General features: G+C 44.2%; 1 protein-coding gene across 3 annotated transcripts in view; it reads right to left on the reverse strand.

Moving 5' to 3' along the window:
* MAP3K9 (mitogen-activated protein kinase kinase kinase 9) overlaps nucleotides 1-14,954 on the reverse strand; it is an 86,522-nt gene that overhangs the window by 67,537 nt on the left and 4,031 nt on the right. For all 3 annotated transcript variants that reach the window (XM_054449025.2, XM_054449024.2, XM_054449023.2), the window contains exon 2: nucleotides 10,080-10,493. In XM_054449025.2, the coding sequence (XP_054305000.2) occupies nucleotides 10,080-10,493 (414 nt within the window). The remainder of the gene's footprint in view (nucleotides 1-10,079; nucleotides 10,494-14,954) is intronic.

Raw genomic sequence — 14,954 nt, forward strand, 5'->3', positions numbered from 1 at the left:
ACCTGAGCGCACAGCAGCCTAACACGCAGAGGCAGACAAACCATGTAGTCACTAACATTCCCAAATACACAGACATTCACGCTTTAAGTCCTGGGTGGGACCTCAGAGACCACCTGTCCAAACCTCTCATTTTGCAGATGAAGAATCTGAGGTCCAGAGAGATCACAGATGTGCCCAAGGCCACCCGGCCAGTCAGTGTCAAGGACAGCCCTGGGGCCCATGTTCTTTCCACTGCACCAGAACACCTCTTACACAGATGCCCAATTTAAGTTCTCTGTAATGATAGTGATTTATAACCTTCTCTGAGTCTTATAATAATAAGAGCCCTGACCTTTTCCCTCCAAAATGAATGTATTCACATTTTGCATGGAACCATTTTGCGTGGTTCCCTGGCCCTATGCTAATCTTTACATTATAAGAGGAACAAAGTGTGGTTCTACAAGAGGCTGTCAGGGGTATTGAAAGGGACTCCACAGTAAAGACCTGGGCTCCCTGGACCTGGGATAGAAGCTACATTTTTCTCCTGACTCAACCAGACCACTGACATCACTGCTTTGTGTGCCATCCATAAGTGACCCTGAGCTACATCATCGAAACAAGGTGAAGAACCAGGTTAAGGAATGGAAAATTTTCCAAGAGATGCGGAGGAAAGGAGAAATAGGCGGGCTCTTCTCTCATCTCCTCAGAGATCCTGAAGGACAAATCTTGAACCTGAGCAATGACGGTGCCACAGACCACCCACAAACTGTGGTCAATACCTAGCTCTTACCAGGTTTGGTTGGGAGGGATGTGGGGAAGGGAAGACACAATTAAATGTATTATTTACTTTCAAGGCTTAGTGGCTCAAATCAGAGGAAACAGATCAAAGAGGAAGAGACTAAATATTCATCTGGAAATCAGACCCCACACGCCTTTCAAAGCCTTTCTTGCCCTGAACTCAACCCCTCACCAAGGCTGTTTTCTGCAACTAAAAGCTCATAGTCCAGAAACCCCAACCAAGGCCCTTCATACAGCACAAGCTTCTGCTCCAACTCCAGCACAGCATTATGAGAGCTTAAAAGTTGCCTGGTGTCCTGAGCTACTTGCTGCCCCACTGAGTAAGCTGCAGAGAACCTCCACCGTGATGAAACAGGAAGAAGAGGCAGGCAGGACTCTAGAGCAACCGCTGGGAAATGAAGGCACGTGGCCCACAAAGAGATCCATTCCCCTTATGAATCCTTCTCCACCAACAACAGGAAAGGACGGAGGCAAGAGGATCCAAGCACGCAATTTGCCTCCCAGGAGGCCACACTGTACGGGGCACTGCGCCTGCTGGCCTCACTGCCTGGAACCTCCTTGCCCCACCTTCCCTTTCCACTTTGTCTCCACTCTTGCCTCTCTCAGATCACGTCGGAAACAAAACTTCCTCAGAGAATTCTCCAGCACTCCTCTAGAGGCATGTCCCGTTATCAGCCATGCTCATGGTACTCACCACAGTCTTGACTTTACATTTTGTGCCACTTTATTTTGATCAAGGTCCTTCTCCCTGACCCCACAGGGAGCTCCTGGAGAGAAGAACCTGTGTCTGCTTTTGTTTGCTGCTGTATTCTTAACACCAGGCACTTAGACTGGCCCATAAAAGAAAACCAACTTTGTGCAGGAGATGGCCACAAAGGCACAGGACAAAAGGGAAAGGCAAGGTTCCCAAACCACGTTCAAGAACCGAGAGATGCAACAGGACTTGCAAGTCAGATCTCCGGCCTCAATGGTTTCTTCTGCTGAGTCCTGTTCACCCGGCTGGTTATTTGCTTCATTTCAGCTTTATTCACTTACGTATTTATTTTGGCTTGCAGAACATGTCTCTGTATTCATGGGAAATGCTACCCATCAACTGAACAGGATACTCTGAGACATGCCAGGTGGCTGCTAGCTAACCTCTGGCATAGCCTCCTGCAACCAAAAGATAAATCCAATTCTTTGAGCGCTTGTACACTTTTGCCTGGGAAAATCCTCAAAACACATCCATCATCCTCCAACTCTCTGTTAAGAAGGAACACGTGGCAAAAACCACCAAAGGACCTGACTAAGGAAAAAAACAGGGAGAGAAATTCAAAAGTATCTGAGCCAGGTAATGCCAGAAGTATTTCATCTGGAGAGGCCTCCATGAAGCATACAAAAAGTCATTTACTTACCTCTCAAAAAGGACCAAGACTTGGGTTTTCCAGATGATACTTCACTGCCTTTCAGGTCCACTCTGGGAATGTTTTATTGCCTATTTCATTCTCTTGTAGGAAAAAACTGCTTTTATGGCTACTCCTCATCCTTTTTCGAGGCAAGTCTAATGCCACATCATCCCTGACCAGGGTGCCTGAGCCTTAGCTGCTTCCTCCATCAGGCAGAATGGGCTCTACCACGCGTGCAGGATGACACTAGAGACTGGGATCCAGTGGGTCCCAGGGTGCCATGAGTCTGGCAGCCAGCAAACTCACCAGCCATGAGAAATCCTACACAGGAAAACCAGTCAGGAGCTTTGGCTAGTGTGTGGTCCAGGTATACTCCAGGGCTTAGAATGTTAGAGCCTGCTGAGCTGAGGCCAAAGGGAAGACAAACTCTCTATCATCCCCACACTGGTGAAAGCACGTCTTCAGCTTCCTGACCTTGTGAACTCCGAGAAGGTTGGAGATGAGGACAAGGTGCAAGTGAACAGAATTTGGAGGGGGAGATGCTACATGGACCTCCAGTTCCAACAGGAGCAGCCAATTCAACAATTCAACAAAACTGCAACAGGCACCATGAGGAGCATGACAGGCAGTTCCCAAGTTGGGGACAAAGGGAGTACTGAGATTGGACAGAACACACTGGGAGTAGACCCAACGGCACCGGCAGTGGTCTGCTCCAGCAGCTCCTAGCAGCCGGCAACTGGCTACAGTGGAGACGTGGGCCAGTGAGTTAGCCAGGGCTGGTGATCAGGAAAAGTGTGAAGCGGGAAGGAGGCAGGCGCGTTTGGGATTAATAGCGAATGTACTGTCACAACACCACACTCCAGCATCCAAAACAGGTGGTTGGGCTCAGACAATTCAGATGGATCAAGGGCCAGGGGATTCTAATGAGGACAAAAAGCAAATTCCATGTGGCCGAGCCTGGTGGCTCACGCCTGTAATCCCAACATTTTGGGAGACCAAAGCAGGTGGACTGCTTCAGCCCAGGAGTTCAAGACCAGCCTGGGCAACACGGCGAGACCCTGTCTCTACTAAATAAAAAATCAAATAAATAAATAAATAAATAATTCCACACAAGTGAGGTCTGAATGACATCCATGGGTAAGAGAAAGGGAACATTTACATTTTGGGATCCCGTAAGTAAACCAGTTCACGTGATATTTCACTCATTCATTCATTCATTCCTTTTATCTATACATTTATTGAGGACCCTACTATGCACCTGGAGCTATGCTGGGAGCTAAAGACACAAAACCTATTTGGAGATGTAAGGGATGCTCCTGAAATCATAGCCAAAAAAAGAGGCCAGGTTGTGTAACTTGGCAGGTTGGCCTGCAGGCCAGCACGGTGTTTTGTTTTGTTATGGCCTGTGAATGCCTACCAGCGCTTTAAATTGACTCACCCTGGCTGGATGGCAGTTGAACTTGCAGCCATTAGACCAGGGGTTCTAGTCTCTTGTCACTCCAATATTCTTCTATGAACTACCAGGTAATACACATTCATCAAATGATGACTTAGCACTGACTACAGCAAGGATATGTGATGGGCTACCAGAAGCAGCCAGGTTTGAGCTGAGCACAGAAAACTGTGGAGGGGTTGGACAGGCAGAGAGATGAGGCAAGGGCACCCCTGCCAGCAAGGAGGAAAGGGGAGACCAGCTTGGCTAAAGAAGAAAGTGCCTCTAGAAGAAGATAAGGCAGCAAAGATCTCATGATCATTTAAGCTGACATCTGAAAAGAGGAAGACAGGTGTGCCTAGTCCCAAACCAAATACAGTTCACCACTCACCTCTGCTCTTTCAGCTATAAAGTTAAGAACGAGTTGGTTGAAACCCAAAGAAGGTACAGGCAGGGGATACATCAAACATTAATGCAATGTGGATGCTGTGGCCTTGTGAGCAGAATGTTATTCCCAATTATATGAAACTAAAGCACTAGGCCACACAGAACAACAATGAAATACCCAGCTGTCCAACAGGAGTGTGCAGGCAAGAGTGAAGTGATTAGGGCCACAAGCTGACAACACACTGACAGAGGGAGGAGAAACGCATGCTACAAGCAATATTTTTGTTAGGATATTATCTAGGGGTAAAAATAAACACACAAAAATGCACAGAAAAACTAGAAAAACACACAGTGTTTTTACCCGTGTTTTTCTGTTTTCTTTTTCTTTCCTTTTTTTTTTTCCAAGATGTTGTCTCACTCTGTCACCTAGGCTGGAGTGCAATGATGCGATCTCGGCTCACTGCAACTTCTGCCTCCTGGGTTCAAACAATTCTCCTGCTTCAGCCTCCCGAGTAGCTGGAACTACAGGCACGTACCACCATGTCCGGCTAATTTTTTGTATTTTTAGTAGAGATGGGGTTTCACTGTGTTAGCCAGGATGGTCTCAATCTCCTGACCTCATGATCCACCTGTCTCGGCCTCCCAAAGTGCTGGGATTACAAGAATGAGCCACTGCAACCGGCCTCTTTTTCTTTTCCTTTTCCTTTTTTTTTTTTTTTGAGATAGAAACTTGCTCTGTTGCCCAGGCTGGAGTGCAGTGGCTCGATCTTGGCTCACCACAACCTCCACCTCCCGGGTTCAAGCGATTCTCCTGCCTCAGCTTCCTGAGTAGCTGGGACTACAGGCACATGCCACCATGTTTGGCTATTTTGTTTGTTTGTTTTTAGTAGAGATGGGGTTTCACTATGATGGCCAGGCTGGTCTCGAACTCCTGACCTCGTGATCTGCCCACCTCAGCCTCCCAAAGTGCTGGGATTACAGGCGTGAGCCACCATGCCCAGCCTCTTTTTCTTTTATTTATTTATTTATTTTTGAGACAGAGTCTCACTCTGTCACCCAGGATGGAGTGCAATGTTACAATCACTGCTCACTACAGCCTCAACTTTCCAGGCTCAAGCAATCCTCCCACCTCAGCCTCCCAAGTAGTTGGGTCCACAGGCATGCACCACCACACCCAGCTAGATTTTATTGTATTTTTTGCAGAGATGGGATTTTGTTGTGTTGCCTAGGCTGGTCTCAAACTCCTAGGCTCAAGAGATCCGCCCACCTCAGCCTCCCAAAGTGCTGGGATTACAGGCTTAAGCCACTGTGCCCAGCCCTTTTCTGTATTTTCTAAGAGAAGGAAAGAGTTATTTAATATGAATATAAAAGTAATGAGACTACCTTCACTTTCAATGTTTTTACTTTCCAAAGCTTTTTCATATTACTTGAATATTGACATCTTTACTTATTTAACTTTTTTCTTTTTCTTTTTTTTTTTTAAACAGAGTCTGGCTCTGTCACCCAGGCTGGAGTGCAGTGGCGCAATCTTAGCTCACTGCAATCTCTGCCTCCCGTGTTCAAATGATTCTGCCTCAGCCTCCCAAGTAGCTGGGATTACAGGCGCCCACCACCATCCCCGGCTAATTTTTGTATTTTAGTAGAGACGGGGTTTCACCATGTTGGCCAGACTGGTCTTGAACTCCCGACCTCGGGTGATCCTCCTCCCTCAGCCTCCCAAAGTGCTGGGATTACAGGCATGAGCCACCATGCCTGGCCACTTATATAACTTTTAATGGCCACTATTAAACTGCTCTTCTGCCAAATGCCGTTATGCCAAGCCACCTACTATACAAAATCCTGAAGTCCATCTACCTGCCCCCAAAAGGACAACCTTTCCATTTAAGACCATCTTTCAACAGTGTGTTTGCTAACAATCACGTAACTGGTTTTGCCCAATTTGATGGAGAAGAGACACATAAATCCATTTTTATAGCCAGAGGCTTTTTACAAGTAGTTTTAGGGTGTGATGCTTAAGTTAATGATGTGACGTGGTAAAGTAGTATAAAACAGTAGTTAAGCCAGGGGTCTGAGCCACACGTCCCAGGGCCTGGCTAAACTTGTTTGGCTGTATAATGCTAGACATCTGAGGTAATAGTTCATACCAATGCATGTCCTGCATTAAGATTCCATGGTAAGACTGCTAGCTGCCAGTTCCTTAGTGGCAATGCTCTTCCTTGGTAACAGACCCTGATTCTCAGTTGGGCTCAATGACACCCAGCGTAAAAGCCTCCATCTCCCTGTCTCCTCTCCAGCTAGTGATGGCCAGGTGACCACACTCTGTCCAATTAACACAAGCACATACGCCATGCTGGACTTCTGGGAAATTAATGGGAGCCAACTCAGCCACATGGGGCACCTTTTCTGTGCTTCTGCTTCCCCTCCTCCTTCAGGCCTGTGACTTGGACCTCATAACTGGCACTCCAGCAGCCATCTGGACCACAGGGTGACAATGAGGATGGAAGCCAAGTACTGGGATGAGGGAGTAAAAAATAGGAGCCTGGGTCCCAGATGACAATATGGAGCTGCCCTAAAATCCTCCAGGCTTCTTTTCAAAGACAAGTCAATGTAGACCTTGTTGAGCCGCTGTTATTTTGTTTGGCTTTTCAGGCTACATACGGTCAATCTAAACTCAATGCGGATTCTATATCAACATGGGATACTATATGCCATACATGTTTCACTGCCAGTAAACTGCAAATGACTTTTTAAAGTAGATGACCAGGATAATAAAACATTTTAATAAGACACTTTTTACTGAACCTTTCTAACAGCTAGGCGTTTATCATCAACTACTTTCTCTTTCCCACAAAGACAGCTCCCGTGTATACATACTCTTTTCTTGAATGGTCAAAGTCAACTAACACATATAATTTCTAGTATTCTGCCCTCACATGACAACGACCAAAATCCAATTCTCTGGAACCCTTAACAAAGCAAGAGAAACAAGCCAGTGTTCCCAAGTCTGCAAAATACAAAGAAGTTATCGCTCCCAAGCTGGAGGCAATGGGCAAAGAAGTGGCATAACACTTCTAAGATAATTTTCAGCCTGGGCCACAAAGCAAGACTCCCGTCTCTAATAAAATAATAATAATAATAAAATTAAAAAAAAAAAAAGGCTGGGTGCACTGGCTCACGCCTGTAGTCCCAGAACTTTGAGAGACTGAGGTAGGTGGATCACCTGAGGTCAGGAGTTCGAGACCAGCCTGGCCAACATGGCGAAACCCCGTCTCTACTAAAAATACAAAAATTAGCCAGGTGCGGTGGCAGGCTCCTGCAACCCCAGCTACTCAGGAGGCCAAGGCAGGAGAATTACTTGAACCCGGGAGGCAGCGGTTGCGGTAAGCCAAGATCGCACCACTGCACTCCAGCCCGGGCGACAAAGTGAGACCCTGTCTCTAAAAAAAATAAATAAATAAAATTAAAATTAAATACAATCATTTTCAAGTCATGTACACATTGCAATGGAGTAAGAATGGTGGTATCATCGAGGCTCCTATCAGACGTATACAATCCTTGGCAAACATCAACCCGCAGACAAACGTCAAAGTGCTACCCTACCACACATGTAAGATTTACAACTAGCATCAACATCAGCGCCAACCATGCAGTCCAGTGGACCATAAACATTACTGGGCATCAACTGTATTGAGAAGGTCATTTAAAATACTGCCGGAGGTTTAAGTATTATACAACTTCTGCAATCCTGATGGCTCCCCTTGGCAATCCTAAAACCCACATAAGGAAAAAGAAAGGACCAGAGTTTTGTCTCCTGAATAACAGAATGACACTCAGGTCTCTTGCCCTCTCCTACAAATAGCAGAACCTTAACAGGATAACTTTTCCTGCATAAGAGCCTCCACTCCTAAATACAAATCTCATAAGAGGTAAAAACATGTATGAAGAGCTTAAAATTATACTCAAATTCAAAACTTCATCAAGTAAACTATTAACTTTTACAACTTTGTTATCCTAGCCCAACTTTCTAAATGGGTTCAATTATGTAACATTACAGTACTTCGCCTACTTCTCTCAACATGATAAAAATATTAGAAAAAGTAAAATAAAGAAAATTCAGCTTCTCCATCACATTTTCCAGCAATACATCTGCTTCCTTTTACCCCATCCTTACAGCAATCTCTAGGTAGAAATTACTTTGAAAAGAGGTCACCAAAAGTTTTAATTTATTTAAAGAATAGAATTTGAGTGGGGGGGGCAGGGATGAAAATTATCATGATAAAGAGACAGGAAAACGGCAAAGGGAAAAAGAGAAACCAGATTTTTTACGTAACTTAAATACTTCACATGCATCATATCTAAAATACATATCTAATGTTCCATACCCTTACAAGAGGAGTTTTTCTATCATTAAGGGGGAAAAGAACACAGGTAGAAAAGATAAATATATATTTGTATATGCATAAACCAGATACGCTTTAAAAATGTCGGGAAGGATATGCCAAATGTAATAGTTGTTCTCTCTAAAGGAAAACATTATAAGTTAACTTCCTCTTCTTTTTAGCTGCACTTTCTAATTTTCTACAATAGACACTTACTACTTACATAATTTTTTTTTAAGAGATGGGGTCTCGCTATGTTGCCCAGGCTGCCCTCAAACTCCTGGGCTCAAGCAATCCTCTTCCCCCTCAAGCCTCAGCTTCCCCAAAGTGCTGGGATTACAGACGTGAGCCACTGCACCCCGCCACTACTTACATAATTTTAAAATGTAGTGGGTTTTTTTTGGTTTTTTTTTTGAGATGGAGTCTCGCTCTGTCCCCCAGGCTGGAGTGCAGTGGTGCAATCTCGGCTCACTGCAAGCTCCACCTCCCGGGTTCATGCCATTCTCCTGCCTCAGCCTCCCGAGTAGCTGGGACTACAGGTGCCCGCCACCACGCCCGGCTAATTTTTTGTATTTTTAGTGGAGACGGGGTTTCACCGTGTTAGCCAGGATGGTCTCGATCTCCTGACCTCGTGATCCGCCCGCCTTGGCCTCCCAAAGTGCTGGGATTACAGGCGTGAGCCACCGCGCCTGGCCTTAAAATGTAGTTTTTAAAGTAAACAGATTCACCATAGCATCAACAGAAAAATAAACCACATCTGGAACAGCCTGGAGCAAAACAAAATCTGAAGGATTTCCAGGCTCAAAGCTGAAGGATGCAGAGATAGTGAAGTCCCTGGGGGCCCATGCTACCCCCAAAGTCCTTCAACTCAAATGCCCTCCTCTCTGGGACAGGATGCTCCAAGTGATTTTAAGTACATACTAGTATGCAATTGTGTCCTCTTTACCACCCAGTTTAGGCAAGAGAGAGCACAAACTACCACAGAAAAGAGGCGTATTCCTAGCCCTGCTGAGTTAGACAACGTAAAGGACTGGAGCTTCTACCAACTCACCATTTAATATTTAATACTTGCTTTAAATCCAGTTTATGGATTCTGGATGTTTAATAAACAGTTGTTTCTCAGTTCCCTGCTATTAAACACTAGGTAATTATGGCATTTAATTAATACCACCCTTGGGCTACCAGGAGGTGGGTGATATTACCAGGAAGTCATGCTCTCCAAATGGACATCGCCATCTGAATCAGCTCACAGTTTAAACAATAGGATTCTCTTCTTATAGTCCCTTCTGTGATGGGTATCTCAAGTTGAGGTGTTTAGGTAAACATTCAAACAGATAATAAAGGCTTGCTCTACCTCTTGTTCCACAAAGAGGAAAATCCCTTTTGTGATAATATTCACACTTCCCACAAGTTTTGTGCACAGCATATCAGAATTACACATTCTGATATATGGAAAAATAGTAGGCAAGGCCACTCTAGACTGCTAAAAAAAAAAGCTCAAAATTATCCCAAACTCCTCAGGCACCTCATTCCTCTCTTCCTAAACCAATCTTTCTTGGCACTCATCTCACCTCCTACATCTCCATTCAAGGATGGAATGTGTTTAAGCAAGGAGTTTCACTGCCCTCTAAGGTTCCATTAGAAGTCCACTCCTACTGATGTCGTGGGATGCATCTGCAACTGCTCTGAGCCCCTCCAGCCCCATCTCTTCATACTCACTGTTGCTGGACTTAAGGTCACGGTGGATGATGGGAACAATTGCCTCATCATGTAAGTAGTTCATCCCTCTGGCAATCTGCACAGCCCAATTCACCAGGATGTCTGGGGGAATCCTTTTCCCAGATAACACTCTATTCAAAGGTCCTCCACGAGCAAACTCCATGACCAAGCAGAGGTTGGGCTCCTTCAGACATACCCCTCTTAGGGCAATGATGTTGGGGTGCTTCAGCATGGCGAAGAGCTTGGCCTCTTGGCGAACATTCTCTATGGTCTGGCTGATGTCCTCATCGGGGTCGTGGCGAGCTGCTTTCACAGCAACCTCATCCCCTATCCAGAAAGCACGATAGACCTTCCCAAAGCCCCCGATGCCAATAATCTCTTCCAAGGTTAGCTCCGCAAAATCAATTTCTAACACTGAGAAAGGGAAGAAAAAAAGAAGCAAGTCAAAAACATCTTGAAAACATCGTATTTAACCTTTCATTTACCTGAGTGGGTAAACACGGCAAGTTGTCTGTTTACTGGGCCTTTCTCTCTCCCCATTATAAAGCAAATTCCATAAGGGCAGGAACTGCAATTAATTTATTTTCCTTTGCATTTTCCTTAGTGACAGTCAGCACACGGTAGGCATTCTATAAACATTCATGAAAAAAAATCCCACCGGGAAAATCATGCAGAATCCTGTACCAAAACCAACTATTGTAACTAAAGGGAATACGGGAGAGGTCCTTTTTTTTTTTCTTTCTTCCTTTAAAATACATTTAAATATAGAGATGGGGTTTTGCCATGTTGCCCAGGCTGGTCTTGAATGCCTGAGCTCAAGCAATCCTCCCGCCTCAGCCTCCCAAAGTGCTAGGATTACAGGCATGAGCCACTGCACCTGGCCGAGATCCTTTCTTTGAGACTTACTCAGCTTTACTGTGTGCTCAGTGGTGAGAAGCACCCAACTCAGTGCCAAGGCAGCCACCCAACAACCAAACCATAGGATGAGAAGAGCTTCTGCAGAAGTATGATTAGAGGCTTAGGAAAATCACTAGCTCCCACAGCAGCACAGAGCACTAAGGGGGTGAGTGGGGAAAGGATTCTCAGGGAAGGCAACATTTGAAATGGGCCCTAAAGAGTGAGTGGGAGAGATCTCAGGCGATGAAGGAAATCAGGGCAGGGAAGGACAATCAGGCGGAGGGAAGGACAGGAGCCAAGAACATGGAGTAGGAAGTATATGGTATATTAGGACCTCCAGGGAGTCTGTTGTGGCCAGGTCATGTGCATCAGGATTGGAGACGAGGCTCAAAGCCTTGTTGAGGGTAAGCAGGCCAGGAAATGTCTTTAAAGCCATTCTGAGGGGCTTGAACATCACACTGTAAACAAGAGGAGTCAGGTATCTTTCAGAAAAGGAATGTTGTTAGACCTGTAATTTAGAAAGGAAATCAACTCTGGCAGCCACTGGAAACTAACCTGGAGGACACAGACCCAACAGCAAAAGGACCCTCTAAGGAGGCCTTGCAGCTCAGAGGTCCGAGCCTCAGCAGCAGTGAATATAGGGAGTACGCAGTCAATTTGGGAGACTTTCAGAACTTGGTTCTACCTGGACCTGGAAACTAAAACATGGGAAAGGAGCCTCATAAGAGATATCTTACTCCAGCAGTCATCTGTGCCTCAGTTCAAGCCCTGATGGTCCCAGTATCCTACCCAGTATCCCAACCAATCATTCTCCTTCCCAAATCCAGAGTTTGAACCTAAGGTACTTGATTATATATTTTGTTGTGTGTGGAAAGGCTTTCATTGGTAGATAATAATAGCTGCCAGTGATTATAAATCGAGCTACATATGGTGCTAAGTGCTATATGAGCAAAGTGTGTTTTGTTTCTCACATGAAACCCTGTTCTCTATCTTCTTTTTTCTTTTGTCTTTACCTGGCTGATTCATACTCATGCCTCAGGTCTTAAATATCAGTTTCATAGTGAAACTGATTTGGTCTTCTCCATCCCCAAGACCAAACGAGGTCAGGCCCCTATCAAACACTTCCATGGCAGTTTCCATTCCACAAGAGGCATCAAGGTTATAATTACTTAATTACTTGTTCAATGCCTATTGTCCAGGCCAGACTATGAGACCCACAAGGGCAGAGATTCTGTATGCCCTATTCACCACTGCACTTGCCATGCCAAACATTTTGTAGGTGACCAAGAGATCCTTGAAATAAAATGGAAAAAAAATCTACTTGATATGGTTTGGATATTTGCCCCCTCTGATTTTCATGTTGAAATGTAAGCCCCAGTGCTGGTGGTGGGGCCTGGTAGGAGGTATTTGGGTCATGAGGGCCGATCCCCCATGAATGGCTTGGCACCCTCCTCACAGTAATGAGTGAGTTCTTGCTCGAATTCACACAAGATTTGGTTGTTTAAAAGAGTGTGACATCTATCTGGTTTTTCTCTCTTGCTCCTGGCTCCCACCACGTGACATGCTTGCTCCCACTTCACCTTCCGCCATGAATAAAAGCTCCCTGAGGCCTCACCAGAGCCAAGCAGATGCTGGTGCCATGCTTCCCGTACAGGCTGCAGAACCGTGACCCAATTAACCTTTTTTTCTTTATAAATTACCCAGCCTCAGGTATTCCTTCACAGCAATGCAACAACGGACTAACACACTATCTCAGTAGGAAATAAACCAAATTCAGATCTTAAAAAAAAAAAAAAAAAAAACGGAACTGGAACTGGACCTTCTGAAACAAATACAGAAAATAATCACACTTTACTAAAAAAAAAAACTAAGAAAACAAAGATACATTTCTGAACTTTTGGCAAGACCAAAAGAGGAACTGCCACTGCTGACTATTCCCTTCCTTACTCAGCCAGCCCTGTAACGCCTCTGTTCTCCACTCAGATGCTGGTGGTGCTAAAAAATCTGTTCTTGCTTAATTATAGCACCTCTATCCCATCTGGGGCTAGCCCATCTGTATTTTGTAATGCAACTGGCAGTCTGTACAAAGGAAACTCTTAGGTGGATAAGTTAGGTGGATAGTCTTTAGATATACAAAAAGTATAGCCCATCCTGACCCCAAAATTCCAACTGTTTAAAGAAGTTATCACCTTATCCAGCAATCTCCCTGAAGAATGAATGTCATAGCAGAATATTGTAGACTAGCAATCGGCATCCATTCCAAAATCCTTCTAGCATAAATTTCAGTACTACAGAGGCTAGGAAGCTAAAAAGTACATTTCCCAGACTCCTTTACAGCTAAAGTTCTGAATGCAAATTAAGTTCTGCCAATTAGATGCACAATATTTGAAAGGCAGAAGTGAGATGAAGTCCATGTTCTTGCTGCGGGGATTTTTTGCAACAGCATGTTGGTGTCCAATCACTAAGTCTGTAGATGTGGAGAGGAATGTTTCATAGCCAAGTGGTTGCCTAATCTCTGGGCTGCAGACACAACAGGGTGTTTTTGAAGCCAACAGCTTCAATGGCAGCTCCTGATTCTGTATGTTCCCAATTAGAGAAGTAGCAGCTGACCTGGTGGGCCAGTTCTGCTATGTTCTGGGAGTTGTTCACATAGGTCCAGCTGAGAGCCTCTTCTCTCAGCCCTTTCAACAATTCTGCAAGCACAGAATTTCCTGTGCTAAATCTCTTTCTTGCTCAAAATAGCTTGAGAGTTTCTGAGCCCCAAAATGAATCCTGACTGATTACTAATTTGTGCCTGATGTCATCTATATGAATGAGAAAAATATGCCTATGTTATAAAGAAAGATTAGAAACTCTCTTGGAGAAATACATGTTAAGAGTCTTCCTGGTCATGGAGGGAAGGAACGTTCATGTTTTTCTAGCAGCTTTTACACATATGAAAAGATGATTACTTAACAAATTTGTATCTGTTTTCTTATTTCCTCAACTGAGTATCTGAATTCTCCTTAAGGGAATTTTAACTATTGTACTTTCTCTTGTACCCTCCCTTCTTTCCTCTAGTCTTAAGCATAGTTGTAAACACACAGTAGGTGTTAAATATTTATTTAAATGCAGTAGGGATTGAAAAAATAAATGCAGGGAGGTTTAAAAGATATGATTCAGTACTAGGGTGCTGAAAGGACAGCTCCTCTAAAAACCTCTGCAGGGAAGGGAAAGCAATAACCTCTCTTTGGGTAGAACATAAAAATCTCAGGTTCTTGCTATTTAGTTAGGAAAATATTATGACCTGACTCCAAGAAAAGTATAGAACACAACTTTCAAACAGATAAAAGACAGAACCCAGGAAGAAGGGAGGGAGGAAGGACCTTCTTTTTCCTTCCCTGCTCAGTCCCTTTGGATAGGAACGAAGGAACTAGACCTTCAGCTGCAGCAGAGTATGTGGGGCTCTCCTTCCCTTCCCTGCTCCAGTCAAGACCTGGTTTTAAGTAAGAATCAGGTCAAGCTGCATTCAGCACATTTTTCAGTTTCTGTGGAAGGATATTTCCAGGAATATCAGGAATAAATCCTTAGTTCTTCCATTTTTAAAGTCAAGATGTTATTCCCTCTCAATTGTATGCTTGGAAACTGAATGTTTAGGCACATTTTGGTGGGTTTTGAGTAAGTGAATGGTATATACTTCACTCACTTAAAAATCTTAGGTACATCTGAAAATATGTCCTTCTATTTCTAGTGGATGTAGATAATAAAAAGCATAAATTAATAACCTTAATGTATGCCCTGTTTGAAAACTGAAACAACTCTCTTGTAAGAGAAACTTTCACATAATACCTAGGATTGCATCTCCCAAGATGAGTTTGGAACTGTACATTTTTCATCTTTCACTAAAATAAAGACGATGGGTGAGCTCCTGGGTTATTTATATTTGTCATCCATAGACAGCTAAACTCTAACAAGTACCTACAATGGAGAGGATTAAAG

This window comes from Pongo pygmaeus, chromosome 15 (assembly GCF_028885625.2).
Source record: "Pongo pygmaeus isolate AG05252 chromosome 15, NHGRI_mPonPyg2-v2.0_pri, whole genome shotgun sequence".
In the NCBI taxonomy this organism is placed as follows: Eukaryota; Metazoa; Chordata; class Mammalia; order Primates; family Hominidae; genus Pongo; species Pongo pygmaeus.